Source organism: Eretmochelys imbricata, chromosome 16, assembly GCF_965152235.1.
Source record: "Eretmochelys imbricata isolate rEreImb1 chromosome 16, rEreImb1.hap1, whole genome shotgun sequence".
Taxonomy (NCBI): domain Eukaryota; kingdom Metazoa; phylum Chordata; order Testudines; family Cheloniidae; genus Eretmochelys; species Eretmochelys imbricata.
In genome coordinates this window covers 23,813,812-23,833,967 of record NC_135587.1, presented here as the reverse complement: position 1 = coordinate 23,833,967, position 20,156 = coordinate 23,813,812, and the positions used below count along the sequence as shown (strand labels likewise).

General features: G+C 43.1%; 1 protein-coding gene across 2 annotated transcripts in view; it reads right to left on the bottom strand.

Annotated features, from left to right (window-relative positions):
* RABGAP1 (RAB GTPase activating protein 1) overlaps positions 1-20,156 on the bottom strand; it is a 127,719-nt gene that overhangs the window by 58,922 nt on the left and 48,641 nt on the right. For both annotated transcript variants that reach the window (XM_077836151.1, XM_077836152.1), the window contains exon 13: positions 19,448-19,598. In XM_077836151.1, coding sequence (XP_077692277.1) covers positions 19,448-19,598 — 151 coding nt within the window. The remainder of the gene's footprint in view (positions 1-19,447; positions 19,599-20,156) is intronic.

Below are 20,156 nucleotides of genomic sequence, written 5' to 3'. Positions count from 1 at the left end.
GCGGAGAAGGCAAGGCAAGGCAAGGCAGAGCGCAGGGGCAGCTGCAGCACCACGGCCGGGGCTCCGGGGACGAGGTGGACCCAGCTCCGAGCCTGCAATGGGGGCGCGCCCCCTCCCTGCCGGCCTACTCCCATTCCAGCCGCCGCCCGGAGGACCTGCCCTCTCCAGATGTTCAGTAGCAGCAGCTCATTATTTGGGGGCGGGGCCCCCGAGTCAGACAACACTTGCACGAGCTGCAGTGAAACACGTGGCCAGCAATCTGGCTGTGTGATGAACAGCTCTGAGCTTCCCCCCAGCATCTCAGCCGCCTTCCCCTGGGGCAAAATGCAACACGCCCGGTCCCAGCAATCGGTAACCGAACCCTGCGAAGGCAAGGAACGTAAAGGGCAGCAGGACAACAGGTTCTGAGGAGGATGCTGGAAGTTGATGGCTGTTCACCGTGCCTGTGCCAGGTTTCTCACTTCCTCCCCTTGGGAGCCCTATTCTAACACAAGCATCGTGAGGCCACATTACCACACACAGACCTGCTCAAAGCAGTAACCTTCTCTTCCAAAAAGGTTAGACGATCAGTACAGACATGAGAAAAGTAAGAGGCTTCCCTACAGCTGAATGCTGGTGTGTACTTAGTTCAGTTTAGTTTAAAGATACAAAACACTTGGTTGGAGAGATTCCAGTACAAGGCCCTTCTGACAACTCAATTGGTATTAAAGTCAGATGGAAAGCAGATCAGGGTCTGAAAACACTGAACTCCCCCTATACTCTTACAGTTTGTTCACACACGAAACTTAATCTGGAATAATGTAGGGTGCATATTTAAAACAGATTAACTATTCCTGATTAACTCTCTGTATTGACGCCTTTACATTGGAATAGGAGTGGCTTATTCTGAATTAGTTCTCCATGTGGTCAGTGCAATAAACACTGGTTTTTAGCAACTCTACCCCCTGTAGCCTCAGAAATGCAGATTTGTATTAAAAACATTGATTTGAAACCTATTTCACCGTTTGCACGTGACAAGAAGTGCTTCTCATATGAACTCCCTGAACACCTTGTAAAACAGATTTCAGAGTAGCAGCCGTGTTAGTCTGTATCCGCAAAAAGAAAAGGAGGACTTGTGGCACCTTAGAGACTAACCAATTTATTTGAGCATAAGCTTTCATGAGCTGTAGCTCACTTCATCGACGAAGCTTATGCTCAAATACATTGGTTAGTCTTTAAGGTGCCACAAGTCCTCTTTTTTTTTTGTAAAACAGATTGACTCCCTTATACTGTTACACGCAGCTTTCTGTCCATATCCAGTATGTGATCTCACTCAGCAAGCATAAACACACACACATTCACACGCTAAAGGCTTGACTACATGGGAAAGTTACAGCAGTATAAATTAGGGTGTGAATTTAAAGCGCTACCGTTATACTAGTATAACTGCCCATATTCTGGTGTAAGAGAGAGCCTTTTTCCAGGTTAGCTTATGTCCCTTTGGAAGTGGTTTAAGCTAAACTGAAGAAAAACAAAAACATTCTTATCTGCAAATAAAAGTGTCCACATGAGGGAGTTACACCAGTATAACTAGAGTGGTTTAATTATACTGGGACAGCCGGAAATATTTCCCATGTAGACAAGCCCTAAAATGTCATACCAGAACTCCAGCACACCTCTGGGTATGGCATTTAGGAATGAAAATAAAGTGTTCTGCCCCAGGGCCGGCTCTAGGTTTTTTTGCCGCACCAAGCAGAATGCCACCAAAGCAAAGAGGCTGGAGTGCTGCTCCTTGAAAAGTGCCGCTCCACGCACGTGCTTCGTTTGCTGGTGCCCAGAGCCGGCCCTGCTTTTCCCCTTTTCCTCGCTCAGCCACACTGAACACTTACATATTCTAAATCCAACAGCCCAATTCATAACTCGAGATGTCAGACTCCTGTTCCAGAACAACAACAACTTGTGACATGAGATTTGCCAGCTACCAAAGAACAGTCTTTAAATTGATATAGTTAAGCCAATGTAAAAGGCTTTTTGGCTATTTTTATTTTATATAAGAATGGCTTATTTCAATTTAGTTATACCTGCTCATAATTGACTAAAGCTAACCCGAAATAAGGTATTCTTTACAAAAATAAGAGTGTCCGAACAGCCGTTTGAACTGGTTTAACTATATGGATTTAAATTCACCCTTAACTTAAATCAATGCGGCTTTCTTGGACAGACAAGTCCTAAAACAACAGAAACTAAAATGTTATGCCAAACTCAGGTGTATTTAATGAAATATGAATCACAGATGGAAAGCATACAGCCCAAAGCAGTCATAGTGCAATGCTTACAATTTATACTGACCTTGAAAAAAAGCTGTTTAACTTATTACATTTATATGGGTTGAATTTGGTTAAAATTCCAACACGGATGTTTGCCATAATTTAAAACCTTCTGGCTCATGCTGCCATATAATCCCTGAAAAACACAAACTTGATTTTTTTTTCTACTTTCTTCTAGGAAGATTGATTTAATATTATTATTGGTTTGTACAATAACTGATGGAATTTCTACTCAAGTGGAGAAGAATACTAAAACTGTGGCTAAGAAATGTTATAAACCTTCACATTAAAGTTAGGCACTCACACAAATGTAACACAAGTTACACAGAAAATAGGCTAATGTCAAATTACAATGGGGAACTGATCCCAGCAAATTGTTAAATTCTTTTGATTGCTGAGGGAAAACAATTTTAGTGGTATCACAATAGCACCCGATTAATAAAACACACGATGCCTGACAATTGACAATATTAACAAATTTCAAAGATAAAACCAATAAAATAAATACAAAACCTTTCAAGGATATTTTCAGCTCAGTTCAACACTCCTTCCCCCCCACTGCTTATGCATAATTGATGTATATACTTCCCAAGATCCAACTTTCAGAAACGTTGCTACACAATGATCAGAGAAACACTTGTGTGGTTCACTCTCATATGCCAGTGTTCACCTTGATTGAGAAAGGTACAATCATCAAAATATTTTCCTTAAAAAAAAAAAATTATAATGCTTTTCATTAACATGCATTTTAATTTACCATCAAACACCAATGAATGCTCTTACTAAGTCAGTTTTAGAAAAGAAAACCCAGCCCAAAATCATAAAGGTTGTCAACCCTCTTCAAATAAGTTTGAGCTGGGATTTATTGTATAGGCAACCCACCCGGTTGAAAACAAGGCCTATGGCAATGACACTCAAAGAACTTGACAGGATTTTAGCAGACTGCCACTTGGCAGATTTGATGTTTTCATCACACTAAAACCAACTGTTTCTTATCACTCAGGAACCTTGCTTCCAAAAAGTGAGCTAGAATTTTTGTGTATTGAACATAATGCATTTCATACAGAGTGGAAGAATCCTCACTCACTTTGTAAATCAGTTTGAAAAATGCTATGAATCATCCCAGATGCATATATAAGTGGCCACCTTTTGTCCAGACATTTGGATCTGTAATTCTACCTTCAGATAAATACCCAAACATGAAGTGTGGAGATGAGAATATTTAGGAAAAGAACCCCAAAACAGTATTTTTGGTATAAATTTACTTCTTTTTCTGAAGCAGAGAAGAATTCAGATACCAAAAGAGTCCAGTAGATTTGGGGGGAGGGATAGCTCAGTGGTTTGAGCATTGGCCTGCTAAACCCAGGGTTGTGAGTACAATCCTTGAGGGGGCCATTTGGGATCTGGGGCAAAAATTGGGGATTGGTCCTGCTTTGAGTAGGGGGTTGGACAAGATGACCTCCTGAGGTCCCTTCCAACTCTGATATTCTATGATTCAGTGGTGTTTGTAGATCCTGAGGGAATATTTACTACTGTGCCTATTCAGTCCTAAGAAAAACAGCATGCGTCAAACTTTTAATATTTCAGATATTTAAAAACAAGTTCGGTTCTCTCAGGATTTCTAATACTAGGCCTCAATAACAACTGGTTAATAAAATTTCAGGACAGAGCAAATAACTACAGCCAAAATCAGAAACCTCAGAACATACAGATTTTTAATAGAAATACAAAAAACTTAACTCCAGCACAGAGAGAGAGATTCCACTATAATAATGGAAGAGAATTCAATTGCACCCCCCTTAATTTTCTAATTTGTATTCTATTTTTTCTGAGTTAATGAATTGTGAACAGAATTACTGCTCATGAATTTGAGATTACACAAGCTCTGTCAATGCACTTCAGTCCCATTCTACAGCATCCTCCACTCCCCCAGATCTCCCAATGCATCCTAGTCCAAAACAGCAGCAACCCATGCTATCAGCATCCTAAGACCCTCTTAATCAGAAACCATCAAGCATCATCACGGTTTTGTGATGTGCACAAACTGGGATCAAACTGATATTCCAGCAGGATTTAAACTAGTTTTCCCACAGGTTAAAGGTCAGTGCACTAATCGACTATAGCACAAACCTTCCATCAAGAATCAGAACCATTAAAAACTTTAATTAGAACCATATACTGAATTACACCTGCTCTCAAACAGCTGAATTAGATGAAATACCCTGAAATGTAAACTTCTGTTTTAAATTGTTGTCTTTCCTTTTCAGATCTAGGGTATAAATTATTACAAGAAATGATTAATAAAAAACTCTGAATTTCTGTCCATCCAATAAGAGTAGTATATTCCTGTAGACAGTACCAATAAATGATTCACTTGCTAATTTTTTGAATTTTATAAACAGTATTTGTATAAATGTATATATCAGTATAATTGCAAGTGCCTATCTCATGCTGCTTGGAAGGGTTTTTAAGAAGCTATCCCTATAGCTAAGGCATATCTATTAGGAGTAATATTCTCCATAAATCTTATTGCCCACTACAACCACAGTGAAACTGTATAACACAGAAATAGAAAATCGGAGCACACGGACACAAGTATGTAGATCACAGCCTCACAGGCCTCAATACCACTTCCATACTTATTACAATCAGATTTGCATATACGTATCTAAATTAAGATTTACGTGCTTAATTTTCAGGAATGCTGAGGATCCACAATTCATAACTAACTACATGAAAAACCAGAATGAAGACCTATATACAGATGGAGGACAGTGAAACACCACGAGTGCAGAGGAACAGGGGTTCCGACTCCAGCCATGCAACAGTAAGAGTGAACTGGGGGAGCATCAACCCAAAGACTATTATAACTTTGGCAGGGAGCACGAAGAGACACATGCTGAATGTGTGAACCAATGGACACGGCTACAAAAATCTTCTGGATCCAACACATGGCACGCATGCACACCCCCACAACAGGAATACATATGGGGGCCACCACTCGAAGAAGATCCCACAATTCCAGATGAAGTCATTGAGTTGTGGTGTTCAGCACTCTTGAAAATTAGACATATACACCTAGTTTAGATGCGTGTATGCAAATCTAATTGTCATGTATATAGAGGGGGAAATCAAATGAGGCCCATGCCAGGTTTTGCTACTGTATGATTCTGTCTTCCCACCTTAGTCTCATAATATAACACTACTTCTAACACATTTATTCAGTCAAATACTCTTACAAAAAACTTTTTCATCTAGCTTTTTAGTGAAATTATTATAACATTTGCACATGCTCTCTGCAATGGAATCCTTCCTCCACTGTCAGATGTCACTCAGGGCACAAAAAAGCCTTCACCATCCCTGTCTACTGATGAGAGGTTGTTGGCCTCTCTCAGCCACCACCCTGGAGGGGTGGACTCCTTTTCATGTGGTTCCTACCCTATGACCTGTTCAGCCTGGGTGGCCCTACCAGGAATTAAAGCTTCCACCAGCCTAACTCCCAGGATCATTGGAACACACAAGCCTTCTCACCATGTCAAGATGTAGTCGCCAGGGAACGCACACACTATTAAGTTCTACATTTGACAAGCCCTTTATCGACAAAGTTATTGCTCTCATGGGGAGAAAAACACGTTTTACAATAGTGGTGGGCAACCTGCGGCCCATCAGAGTAATATGCTGGCGGGCTATGAGAGAGTGTGTTTACATCGACCGTCCACAGGCATGGCCACCCGCAGCTCCCAGTGGCTGGGAACAGCAAACTGCAGCCACTGGGAGCTGCGGGCAGCCGCTGCTTCCCGCAGCTCCCACTGGCTGGGAACTGCGAACCATGGCCACTGGGAGCTGCAGGCGGCCAGGCCTTCGGACAGTCAATGTAAACAAACGGTCTCACAGCCTGCCAGTGGATTACCCTGACGAGCCATGTGCGGGCCGCAGGTTGCCCACCACTGCTTTACAGGGAAAAGAGAAAGTAACTAGAGAGAATCCTGCATTTAAAGATTTCAAAAAATAGTTGATACTGATATATTTGTTTAAATTGGGAATTGCCTTAAGGAGTAACGAACATAGGATTACTCTTGTAGAGCATGCAAGGGGCACCTGTGCAGCTACTGGATTTTTCTGATGTGCCCCCAAGATATCCCTGTTGTGCCAAATATATTTTTCTGATAATGCAATTATCTGATACACACTAATGCTACAAGCCACCTCCCCACACATAGTCCCGCATAAACCAACCTCTCCCCTTCCTAATCCTCTACTTTCCCTTCAACATTATGAATGCCTGATTCTTAACCTTTCCTTTTATAAACCACTAGAACACAAGCCACAGCCTGAGACCTACTGCCTGACGTTATATAGTAGTCCTTTAGAACAGCTTGACTGGGAAGTGCTAATCGTGAGTTTTCAAGAAGTTTTATTAAAACAGTTCATCCCCTTCACTGGCAAGGATTTTTGTAGGTTACTTTTTAGAAGTGCTACAGCAACAGAAATAAATGTACATAAATACAAAATTGTTCCACAGCCTGATATTACGGTTAGCTGTGATCTCCTAAAACAGACGGCTTCAAAAAAGATGCGGGTCTGCATTAGGCAATTCTTAGCCATTAAAACAATGTAAAATCATCTCTCTTCTCGCTGAATGGGAAATGAGGTGGGGTCCCATACTGCACAGTTTTGCAGCACAAAAGCTGAGTTGATCAGAGATGTTCTTATTCCACAACACCGGTGTTCAGGAATATCTGAGAACCTATGATCATGCAAAATGCATTCTTATGGAGGTTCAACAAGAAACATGTAACTCCCATTATTGTATCATTAATCTAAAAACAGAAGCACTTTACCTGTAAAGTAGTGCAGCCCCCACTGAGATCAATTGGAATTCTGGGTACTCAGCGCCTCTGAAATTCACAACTGTTAGAGGGGCATTTCTATGAAGTCTAAAAAAAATAGGGTTCTCTGAAAAGTGTTTTCACCTGTCCACTGAAAGCATGGATCATTTTTACCCCAGGAGAAAAAGCTAATCTTATATTATCTTAAAACAAATCAATGTCTTGATTTAACTAGTTCCTAAAGTCCGGATTAATTGTTATCCAACTGTTCATTATTTATTGAATAGAATCAGTGTTCACAGCAGAGTATAAAAATAAAGGAACAATTCTAAAAGTAAAATAGTACAAAATAGGCAATTTTCTACTTGCTAATTTCTTATGTGACATCTGATCATGACCTTACTCCTTGTAGATTGGACTATACAGCCACAAGAGATGTCGAGACATCATCGGATATAATGGACAGCCCTTAGTTTCCTATGCACCTAGCACTTGTTCTATTGGGACCAATGCATATGGCTTATAAAAAAGGCAAAAAATTTGTATCAGCTCATCCATTGCTTAGAAATAACTGAAAGAGTACTTGCTCCCTGCCACTTGCTACCAGTTGCTATGGAAACTACTGCTTTTTTCCATTCAACTCATCAGAACCTAACTTTATTGCTGAAGCATTTCACAGTTATTAAAATAACTTATGGAATGCTTAATGGGAAATCAACGCTATCTAGGACACTACAAATGTTATGTACCAATAGTTTCAGCTAGCCACTATATTTTATAAATTACTATTTGTCACCTATACACAACTCCCAGGAAGTAAACAAACTTTCCAGTTTTGATTGTTTAGCACCCTAAGAGGTCACAGTCATCTCCTTCCCCAATTGAACTTATGAAATAATTTATCACAGGAACCTGGGCTAACGGAATGGTCTCTTTAGATTGTTTTAAGTCCAGTATGATAGACAAAGTTTTGTTGGCATAACAATATCAGCCAGGTGTGTAAAAACTCCACAACCACTACCCAACAGAGCTATGCCATCAAAATCCCCAGTTATGCTGACAAAAGAGTGCTTCTATTGACGTAGCTAATGTCATTTGAGGCAGTGGTGTTACTATGCCGATAGAAAAACTTCAGTTGTCATAAATCAAGTCTACACTGTGGGCTTTTCTGGGATAACTGTGCAAGCAAGGCATTTGTAGTGTAGGCAAAGCCTAAGAGTGGGGGAGACAGTACAACCAAGCCCTAGACTTCTGTTCCTAACAGTTGAGCAGGCAGTGATAAGGCTGCGTTTGGAAAATTGTTTGCAAAATGCTTCGCAAACAAAAGTTCACTCAAGTCAAGTCAACAGGAGTCTTTCTGATTATATCCATGGGCTTTGGATCATGCACAAAAAATGTAAACTACAGTAATCACCATTAAAGAATAATTTACTGCGTTGTCAACTCCAGCAATATTATCTCGAATCTCGCAAGAATGGTGGGTTTCTTAAAGGCCCAGTTGCTGAAATTGTGGGAATAACTGAAAATCGCAGTATTCATTAAAAAACTGGTCTCTAATCGTTGCACAGAAAAGGTTGAAAACAAGAATAAAAAGAATCTCCTGATTTTTTAAATTTTCTGATTTTTAAGCCAATCTCATGATTCTTTAACCTTTTGGGGCTTCCAATACTCTATTCACTAACAGCTTCCACACCACAGAATTTCTCTGTCCAAGGGTGACCCCCCCAAAAGTGTTGAATATTGTTTCTTCAGGTACCCAATAGTGTCTTCTCCCTTAGATTTCAGAATGCAGCTGAGAGCAGACTAATTTCATGTACGTGCATCTGTCTTCCCCTCCAGGGGCTAGAGTCCTGTAGAGAAGTTACCAGCCATTGCTACCACTGCCAAAGTGATAGAGATTTCTCTTCATCCCAAAGACCAGGGCTACCACATTTGAAGCAAGGAGTCCCTCTTTTGAGCTTCCAGCAGAAACAGATGCTTCTCATAATTGCCTGGATCTTTTGATCTAGAGTTCCATTTCTGTCCCCAGCAGTGATATGACCTTAATTCTTCTGGCTGGCTTTCTTCCATATACCTCCATGAGCGTAACAATCTGGGATTGCTAATAGCTTTGGAGATTCATGCAGATGGTGCGCAAATTCCCGATCAAAAGTAATTTGGAGAAGTGGGTAAAATCTAGACATTACTCACATAATGAAAGAACAGTATACAATGCTGGCCAATATTTACCAAAGGCAATAAATCAAAGGGTGTACACCTCAAGGCATGGTTTTCAAGTACCTCCAGTGTCACAATGTAAATTCAAGGCAAAGGAAAAAACAAGGTCTCCATTCGGAAAACAGTGGAAGACATTTTGATTTCACTGTTCAGCCGCCACATGGAATCAGGCACGTAGCAGCAACAAGCCAGGGACTGTTCTTACAGGGATTGTTAACAAGCAGAAGAAAGCAAAACACAGCTTCTGAAACCATAAAGAGTCTGAAGCGCACCGGGAAGTAAACTTGAATATCAAAGACTATTGATGCAGCTCATGTCCACCACTCTGCTCACAAGAAACAATCCACTGAAAGAGGCCAGAGACTTCCAACGCAGCTGTCAACACAGATCCGTACTAATGCAGGGCCTCGCTGCCATTTGGGGTCACGAAAAGACTGACGGAAATCAAATGTTGCTACTGAAACAAAGAGGTCAACATCAACACAGAAGAGGGGGCACAGACTTACTGTGAATACTTAAACAGGCCTATTGCATTAACAGCTTTGCACTGGAGAGCTGGGGATTGCATTAACTCCTTTTGCAGCCCTGCTATAATGAGATTACTCACTCCTGGATACACCACCTTCAGAAAACTGCAGTGCCACTGATTTGGCGTTTCCATTAGCAGCACTGCTAGTAATAGTCTTGCAAAAGCAGTACTTCTAAGAATGGCTTGTAAAACATGGCACAGAATTATCTGGAAGGTAAAACCATGGCAGTCAGAGTGCCAGGCCTCTCAGATGATGAGCAGATACTTGTGTATTGGGAAGTATGACTACTTGGGGAATCTAGTCGTGCAATTTATGAATTCTCTGAGATTATGAACTCGCTGTATGTATCTTTATCAAGCTGAAAACGCTATTTTGAAAGAGAAGGCACAGGTCTGCACAGTGGTCTCCTTACCTCCAAATTGGACTAAAATTCCAAAGGGTAAGATGCAGGGCTGACAATAGAAAGTTATTAAATTGGGATGATCCTCTATTAAAACACAGACATTCTAGGCAATAGGCTAGCTCCCACCCAGAAGAACTGGTTTGTCAGGGGATAAGTAATAGAACCTGATAGAGGTCTGTGATGACCTGAGGGGCCAGATCCTGAAGTCACCTGAGAGGGACTGGAAGGTTATAAAAGGGCAAGAGTTGACCTATTTAGGGTCTTTGGCCTTTTTCACCAGCTCGAGCACAGAGGAGCTGATACAGGAGTCTGAAGAGGCCAAGGGAACCCTGCCTACCTGAACAGAGAGGGCCTCCCAGGGACTCCAGGGAAGAGTGAACAAGAGGGAGGGGCCAAAATAGCCAAAATATTTCTTATTTTCTAAATTATCTATATTCTCTCATACTATTAAGTAAAGAGCAGTTGGGGTTTTAGAATCCTGTGCAAAGTGAGACAGTGACGCGTTAGACCTATCAAGTTGCCTTGAAGAGTAAAGCGGAGAAAGACCCAGACAGCTAGAGTTGTGGGAGACAGTATGTTTAAGCAACAGGGGAGGGAGCAGCACTCATCCCAGGAGCTGGGCAGCTGGACTGTGAGACCTACGCTCTCCAGATGGGACGTTAGGTAGAGAATCTGCACTGTAACAGTGTGCCTAGGCACCCCCAGTTTTGGGCAGTGCCTGGTCTCCTTTCAGCCTCTGGAGCCTTAACACAGATGGGATCACAGCAGTCTGGTGAGCACTAAGGAGGTGGAGTTCAACTAAGATTGCTGAGATCTGAATTCCTTCTGTCCTTCCATTCTGCCTAAGACATCTGACCAGTTCTCTTCAGAACAGTTAAAACAGCTTATGTCAGAACTCTATGTATAGTTGTCAGAGTTAATCAGGAATAACGAAAACTGAACACTGAGACCAACAGTCCACCTCTACTATAAATCTACTCACTCATGCCCTTTCACTTAGCATATGATAGAATTGCAGATGTCTTGCTGGGTCAGTGGAGCAATTACTCATGTGGAAGGAGAAGCAGAAGTGCCAGCTGCTATTTGTGTGTGCTGCACTGAACACACTCCAAATGTTATTTTTTAAAAGCGTCAGCATGAAAGAAGTTGATCTAGTCACTTAACCAAAGCAGTTGATTGAAATCTCACTGAGAAACCTACCTTTTTTCTCTGTCCTGAAGCCAAAGACAAGGCCAAAAGTCTACAGTGAACAATGCAGTCTGATGCAGCAACTAGAAATTATAGTTCGCTGCTCACAGCTCTCTGGCAGAGAGGAGCATACCTGAAAGGCTGCAGTATTCTTGATCACAAGGAAAACATTTAAGTCATTCTTTGGTCTTAAAATAATTTTTGGTAGAAGGCTGAACACCAGTAACTAACACATCCTCTCTGTTTATAATTTTTTGCCCACACTAAGTGGAACTGACACTTCTGCAGATGCACATCCACCACATGAGATGAAGCGATCTTAAGTGTCACATGTTGCTTTACAGAGAAGGCAGGGCTTGATGTCAGCCAGCACAGCACTTGGTTTTCTATACTGCTCAGTCAGGAAGCAATATTGCCAAGCATTTGACAGGTACATCAGTACGATGAGTTGATTTGAGCAGCTACACTGCACCATTTTCAAGGATATTGGTAAGTGCTGCAAAGGCCGAAGTGGTGAACTTGCCGCCTTAGGGTGCTGAAGTCCTCAAATAAGAAGCATGCTGATTAGAGCAAACTGCATGTAAACCTCAGATTTCTTCAACCTGTTATCATTGTTTCCTTTTGCAAAACAAGTCTGATGATTATATGCCAGCAGCCAGCTGAGCTCCCTGTAGGGTGGACTGTGCCCAAAAGATTAAGGGTATGTCTACACTACGAAATTAGGTCGAATTTATAGAAGTTGGTTTTGTAGAAAGCATTTTTCTACAGTTGACTGTGTGTGTCCCCACACAAATGCTCTAAGTGCCTGTAGCAGGCAGAGTGTGTCCACAGGACCGAGGCAACCGTCGACTTCCGGAGCGTTGCACTGTGGGTAGCTATCCCACAGTTCCTGCAGTCTCCGCCGCTCATTTGAATTCTGGGTAGAAATCCCAGTGCCTGATGGGGCTAAAACATTATCGCGGGTGGTTCTGGGTTCATATCGTCAGGCCGCCCTTCCCTCCCTCCTTCTGTGAAAGCAAGGGCAGACAATCGTTTTGCACCTTTTTTCCTGAGTTACCTGTGCAGACGCCATACCACGGCAAGCATGGAGCCCGCTCAGCTAACCATCACCATATGTCTCCTGGGTGCTGGCAGACGCACTACTGCATTGCTACACAGCAGCATTTTATTGCTTTTTGGCAGCAGACAGTGCAGTATGACTGGTAGCCGTCGTCAACATAGTCCTGGGTACTCTTTTAACCGACCTCAATGAGGTCAGGGGCGCCTGGGCAAACATGGGAATGACTCAACCAGGTCATTTCCCTTTTAAGTTTCATCTCATGGCGATTGAGTCCTACCGGCAGTGCACTGTCTTTTAATCAGCAGCCAGCAGAAGATGATGGCTAGTCATCATACTGCACCATCTTCTGCCGAGCACCCATGAGATGACGATGGCTAGCGGTCGTACTGCACAGTCTGCTGCCAGCAAGATGTATAAAGATAGATGAAGTGGCTCAAAACAAGAAATAGACCAGATATGTTTTGTATTCATTTTCTCCTCCCTCCCTCCATGAAATCAACGGCCTGCTAAACCCAGTTTTGAGTTCTATTCTTGAGGTTTTGAGTTCTATCCTTGAGGGGGCCATTCTGTTTCTTGCAAAGCCACCTCCTTTGTTGATTTTAATTCCCTGTAAGCCATGTCGTCAGTCACTCCTCCCTCCGTCAGGGCAACGGCAGACAATCGTTCTGTGCCTTTTTTCTGTGCAGACGCCATACCACGGCAAGCATGGAGCCTGCTCAGATCACTTTGGCAATTAGGAGTACATTAAACACCACACACATTATCCAGCAGTATATGCAGCACCAGAACCTGGCAAAGCGAAACCAGGCGAGTAGGCGACATCAGCATGGTGACGAGAGTGATGAGGACATGGACACAGACTTCTCTCAAAGCACGGGCCCTGGCAATGTGGGCATCATGGTGCTAATGGGGCAGGTTCATGCAGTGGAACGCCAATTCTGGGCTCGGGAAACAAGCACAGACTGGTGGGACCGCATAGTGTTGCGGGTCTGGGATGATTCCCAGTGGTTGCGAAACTTTCGCATGCGTAAGGGCACTTTCATGGAACTTTGTGACTTGCTTTCCCCTGCCCTGAGGCGCAAGAATACCAAGATGAGAGCAGCCCCCACAGTTGAGAAGCGGGTGGCAATAGCCCTGTGGAAGCTTGCAACGCCAGACAGCTACCGGTCAGTCGGGAATCAATTTGGAGTGGGCAAATCTACTGCGGGGGCTGCTGTGATGCAAGTAGCCAACGCAATCAAAGATCTGCTGATATCAAGGGTAGTGACCCTGGGAAATGTGCAGGTCATAGTGGATGGCTTTGTTGGAATGGGATTCCCTAACTGTGGTGGGGCCACAGACGGAACCCATATCCCTATCTTGGCACCGGAGCACCAAGCCGGCGAGTACATAAACCGCAAGGGGTACTTTTCAATCGTGCTGCAAGCACTGGTGGATCACAAGGGACGTTTCACCAACATCAACATGGGATGGCCGGGAAAGGTACTTGATGCTTGCATCTTCAGGAACTCTGGTCTGTTTCAAAAGCTGCAGGAAGGGACTTTATTCCCAGACCAGAAAATAAACATTGGGGATGTTGAAATGCCTATAGTTATCCTTGGGGACCCAGCCTACCCCTTAATGCATTGGCTCATGAAGCCATACACAGGCAGCCTGGACAGTAGTCAGGAGCTGTTCAACTACAGGCTGAGCAAGTGCAGAATGGTGGTAGAATGTGCATTTGGACGTTTAAAAGCGCGCTGGCGCAGTTTACTGACTTGCTTAGACCTCAGCGAAACCAATATTCCCACTGTTATTACTGTTTGCTGTGCGCTCCACAATATCTGTGAGAGTAAGGGGGAGACGTTTATGGCGGGGCGGGAGGTTGAGGCAAATCGCCTAGCTGCTGGTTACGCGCAGCCAGACACCAGGGCGGTTAGAAGAGCACAGGAGGGTGCAGCGCGCATCAGAGAAGCTTTAAAAACCAGTTTCATGACTGGCCAGGCTACGGTGTGGAAGTTCTGTTTGTTTCTCCTTGATGAAACCCCCCGCCCCTTGGTTCTCTCTACTTCCCTGTAAGCTAACCACCCTTCCCTCCTCCCTTTGATCACCGCTTGCAGAGGCAATAAAATCACTGTTGCTTCACATTCATGCATTCTTTATTAATTCATCACACAAATAGGGGGATAACTACCAAGGTTAGTACCCAGGAGGGGTGGTGGAGGAGGGAAGGACAAGACCACACAGCACTTTAAAAGTTTAAAACTTTAAAACTTATTGAATGCCAGCCTTCTGTTGCTTGGGCAATCCTCTGGGGTGGAGTGGCTGGGTGGCCGGAGGCCCCCCTACCGCGTTCTTGGGCTTCTGGGTGAGGAGACTATGGAACTTGGGGAGGAAGGCAGTTGGTTACACAGGGGCTGTAGTGGAGGTCTGTACTCCTGCTGCCTTTCCTGCAGCTCAACCATATGCTGGAGCATATTAGTTTGATCCTCCAGCTGCCTCAGCATTGAATCCTGCCTCCTCTCATCACGCTGCCGCCACCTTTCAGCTTTAGCCCTCTCTTCAGCCCGCCACCTCTCTTCCCGGTCATTTTGTGCTTTCCTGCACTCAGACATTGTCTGCCTCCACGCATTCGTCTGTGCTCTGTCAGTGTGGGAGGACAGCATGAGCTCAGAGAACATTTTATCGCGAGTGCGTTTTTTTCACCTTCTAATCTTAGTTAGCCTCTGGGAAGGAGAAGATCCTGTGATCCTTGAAACACATGCAGCTGGTGGAGAAAAAAAAGGGACAGTGGTATTTAAAAAGAGACATTTTATAGAACAATGGGTACACTCTTTCACGGTAAACCTTGCTCTTAACATTACATACATAGCACAAGTGCTTTCATTCCAAGGTCACATTTTGTCTCCCCCCAGCACGTGGCTAGCCCCTCCCCCCTCCCCGTAGCTAACAGTGGGGAACATTTCTGTTCAGCCACCAGCAAACAGCCCAGCAGGAACGGGCACCTCGGAATGGGCACCTCTGAATGTCCCCTTAAGAAAAGCACCCTATTTCAACCAGGTGACCATGAATGATATCACTCTCCTGAGGATAACACAGAGAGATAAAGAACGGATGTTGTTTGAACGCCAGCAAACAGACTGCAATGCTTTGTTCTACAATGATTCCCTAGTACGTGCTACTGGCCGGGAGTGGTAAAGTATCCTACCATGGTGGATGGAATAAGGCTGCCCTCCCCAGAAACCTTTTGCAAAGGCTTTGGGAGTACATCCAGGAGAGCCGCGAATGCCAGGGCAAATTAATCATTAAACATGCTTGCTTTTAAACCATGTATAGTATTTTAAAAGGTACACTCACCAGAGGTCCCTTCTCCGCCTGGCGGGTCCGGGAGGCAGCCTTGGGTGGGTTCGGGGGGTACTGGCTCCAGGTCCAGGGTGAGAAACAGTTCCTGGCTGTCGGGAAAACTGGTTTCTCCACTTGCTTGCTGTGAGCTATCTTCCTCGTCCCCATAACCTGCTTCCGTGTTGCCCCCATCTCCACTGAAGGAGTCAAACAACACGGCTGGGGTAGTGGTGGCTGAACCCCCTAAAATGGCATGCAGCTCATCATAGAAGCGGCATGTTTGGGGCTCTGACCCAGAGTGGCCATTCGCCTCTCTGGTAGGCTTTCCTGAGCTCCTTAAGTTTCACACGGCACTGCTTCGGGTCCCTGTTATGACCTGTGTCCTTCATGCCCTGGGAGATTTTGACAAATGTTTTGGCATTTCGAAAACTGGAACGTAGTTCTGATAGCCCGGATTCCTCTCCCCATACAGCAATCAGATCCCGTACCCCCCCGTTCAGTCTATGCTGGAGCTCTTTTGCGATTCTGGGACTCCATCATGGTCACCTCTGCTGATGAGCTCTGCATAGTCACCTGCAGCTTGCCACGCTGGCCAAACAGGAAACTGAAATTCAAAAGTTCGCAGGCCTTTTCCTGTTTACCTGGCCAGTGCATCCGAGTTGAGAGTGCTGTCCAGAGCAGTCACAATGGAGCACTCTGGGATAGCTCACGGAGCGCAATACAGTCTAATTGTGTCCACAGTACCCCAAATTCGACCCAGCAAGGGCGATTTCAGCGCTAAACCCCTTGTCGGGGGTGGAATAAGGAAATCTATTTTAAGAGCCCTTTAAGTCGAAAAAAAGGCTTCGTTGTGTGGACGGGTGCAGGGTTAAATCGATTTAATGCTGCTAAATTCGACCTCAACTCCTAGTGCAGACCAGGGCTGTGCAAGTTACAACAAGTGTCCACGGAATCACCCTTAAGAGAAGCCCTCCCCAACCACAGAAGAACAACAATGCTGTGTCTGCACTCTACCAGAAGGGGCCATCAAACTTGGTCAGAGATGCTTCAGAGATTTTGCCAGGTTTGGCTACCTGAAAGGATGGTCACAGCAGAGCCTTTGCTTCTGTCCCGCAAAACCCACTCCATTCCCACCGATTCCTGCATTGTTTCTTGCATTTTTATCCCACTCCTACCCGCAAAAACCTTAGATCTCGCAAGACTCCCCCATGCTACTAAAAAAACCACCCAGTCAGTTAACATATTATATATATAAAAAATGGAATTCAGACACAATTTTTATCACTAAAAGACCACAACAAATCTTAAACCATGTAAAAATACCTTCTGTTATGACAAATTTTTTTCCATCCCTCGCTTAAATTTAAGTATTAAAACCTTTATTTTATTTTTTTAAGAAAAACTTGCTTTACATTGCTAAAATTCTATTTATGACAAACTGATGAGCGATTTAGTGTGTTCCCACAAATTACCGCAGTCTGGGTTTGGGTTTTTTTTTGCCCCTGAAACAAAATACATTTTACCCACTGTTATGGCAGAGGATCCTGCAGGACCCGCAGGATCCCACACTCACTGCAGGAGTGTAGGCCACAGCCCTCTCTACAATAAGTGTCCTTTGCTCCTCACCTCACTCCCTTTAAATTCATCCAAATTTCTTCCAAAAACCACACAAACAAACAAAATCCACACTTCTCTCCTTCACTGACCATGTCACTTCACTCTTTTAATCCTCTTCCCTTCCACTTCAAGGTCCTTGTCCTTCTTTAAAGCTGCACACAATTCTTCCCCTGCTGACATCTTTTCTCTCATCTCCTCCTCCCAAAGGACTCTTGAATTCATCTCATCTCTGGACCTCTTTCTATGCAGCTCCTTAACCCTTTTTCTATGTCTTCCACCATTCCTCACTCTATCCAGACTATAGAAAATTCAGTATACAAACTGAATAGATTTTTTTTCCCTCCAGACCATCACCCTTTTTCTACTAATACTATAAAAACACTCCTGTCCCATTTTCATTTAACTGACATTTAGGTCACCACAACCAGCACCACAGCAATTCTCAAATACGGCATTTATATTAAAAAGTTTACTTCACTTTCGTTTGCCTAAGTTAATTACTCTATGAGATAATATGCCAAAGAGGCTCATTCAAAGCTAATTGTCTTCAAGAGGTTAATTTTGTAGTATTTTCTGAGTGGCCAGTCCCTATATCACAATGCTGAATCAGCCAACTCTCCCTGCCTGGGACTCCAGGGAAACTTCCAATGCATCACAGCCAGGTTATTTCCTCTGCTTCTGCCAAGAGGTGAAAGAGTGGAAGGATTTCACAGATTTAAGAAGGAAAATGAAACACCCTAGTGCATTTACTCACTCACAGACAGGAGGAGTGTGTGTCACGCACTATACTGTACTACACACAGGTCGTTCCTTCATTCCAGTACCCAAATACTGGAATGGAGACACAGCTCCTCACCTAGCAGTTGAGGCAATATAACAGAAGCACTCAGGAGATTTTGCTTGACAGATACTACTACCTTCTTCTTAATTTGTGTGATCATGCACCCTAAATCAAAGCTTTATTTCCCACTGGGTCTTATTTCAGATGCCCTTCTCCCCTCAGAAGAAAGTTTGTAATTATTCCTGGCAAATCAGAGTCAGGTTGTGTGTAATCAGACCATGGATTGCCAAAGGCTGACTCAGACTCATTTTGCTAATTATCTTTTGGACAATGAATTTACACTCAGAGGACTTTTGCAGTGAACTCTCACCATCAGTCATTCCTTACACTCTTGAAGTACTTTATCATTTGATTAACACAGTAAAATAGGATTGCTTGTGCATAGAACGATCATATCCAAACTCAGAATACTGATTGTGGAGAAAAAAATATTTCATTCTTATTTCTTGAGCAACTGTTATATTTTGAATGTTGAGAAGCATGGTTGCATAATGTCTGAGCGTATAATGTCTTTTCTTTTTCTTTATTATTGTTGTCAACACTGATGTCAGAAACTTCCATACACTACTGTTGTTCTTAAGAACTAAGATTTGCAAAATTAAACAGCTGGACCCAAAAAAACCCCCCAAATATGCACTTTAAAAACAAACAACTGTTAACAGATCAATGCAAACACCAGATCGCATTAACTTGGTTATGCTACTAAGAAACAAGTTAAATTTCAACGTTTAGGTCTGGATTCTCATTTTAGCTGCAAACAGATTTTAGGGACAATATAACGGAAGTTACTTTTCCAACAGGAAATCTGAGTAAGCCAAAGAATTTAACCAAATAAATCTCTAACAATGGCATAAAAAGCAAATAGCTGAATATTCCTAAGAAGCAAACTAAAACAGGTCACAGTTTTACAAAATATTAGTGGAAATATTAAAAGAAAATATGCTTTAAGTGGAGGTAACTCCACAATAAATACTCCAGAAGCTAGGGTGTTTTTTTTATGTTTTTATTCCATTATATTGACTTTTTCAGCTTCTGTATTCAGTTATACCCAATAACCTTTAAGCAATACGGTGTTCTTGTAACTATCCACCTTTCTACCAATAAAACATTAAAAAAATAAAATGCATCACTTTACCTTTGTGATGAGAATTCGGTACTTTTCCACTAAGTGGTCATTGTTATGACATCCTGCTAGCAGCTGCCACACCTCTCCTCTCAGTGCCTCGGGAACACCACTTCTCACCAACGCTGATAAAGGCTTTGGCCTCACACTCAAATTGAGATGCCTGGGTGAAGGGAGGGCAAGAGAGAAGTTATGCTCCATCACTGTGGCCCAAGTACAAACAGATGATAACACATGTGTAACAACCAAAATGCAATGTGGAATGTGAGAGACAGTGGAGAAAACTTCAAGACAGTCTGTGTGTTGCTGGAGTATCTTTCTAGTCCATAGGAGGCTGTAACATACTGACAATGTGGGAACATTCAGGAGCCATGAAAGAAACAAAATTAATGGGACACATTTTCCAATCTATTTCCATAAACCCTATTAAATCTAGTTTGAAGACAAACATGTCCTGGACCTGATGTAAGAGACTCAACAGCACAATATACCAAAGCAGAAAAGACTTAAAACACAAGTACAAAAATACACCACATTCTGTATGATCTAAACCTTCACCCACAGTTATAAAATTAAAAGACTGATAGGCCTTTGTTATCTCAAACTGTGCGAAAATGGCAGACTTGGACACGAGGGGGAAAAGCTTATGGTAGAAATGCATATTGCTCTCTAGTCTTTTTACAGTAATCAGCTGGCCTTCTAGGATCAGAATGGCCACACA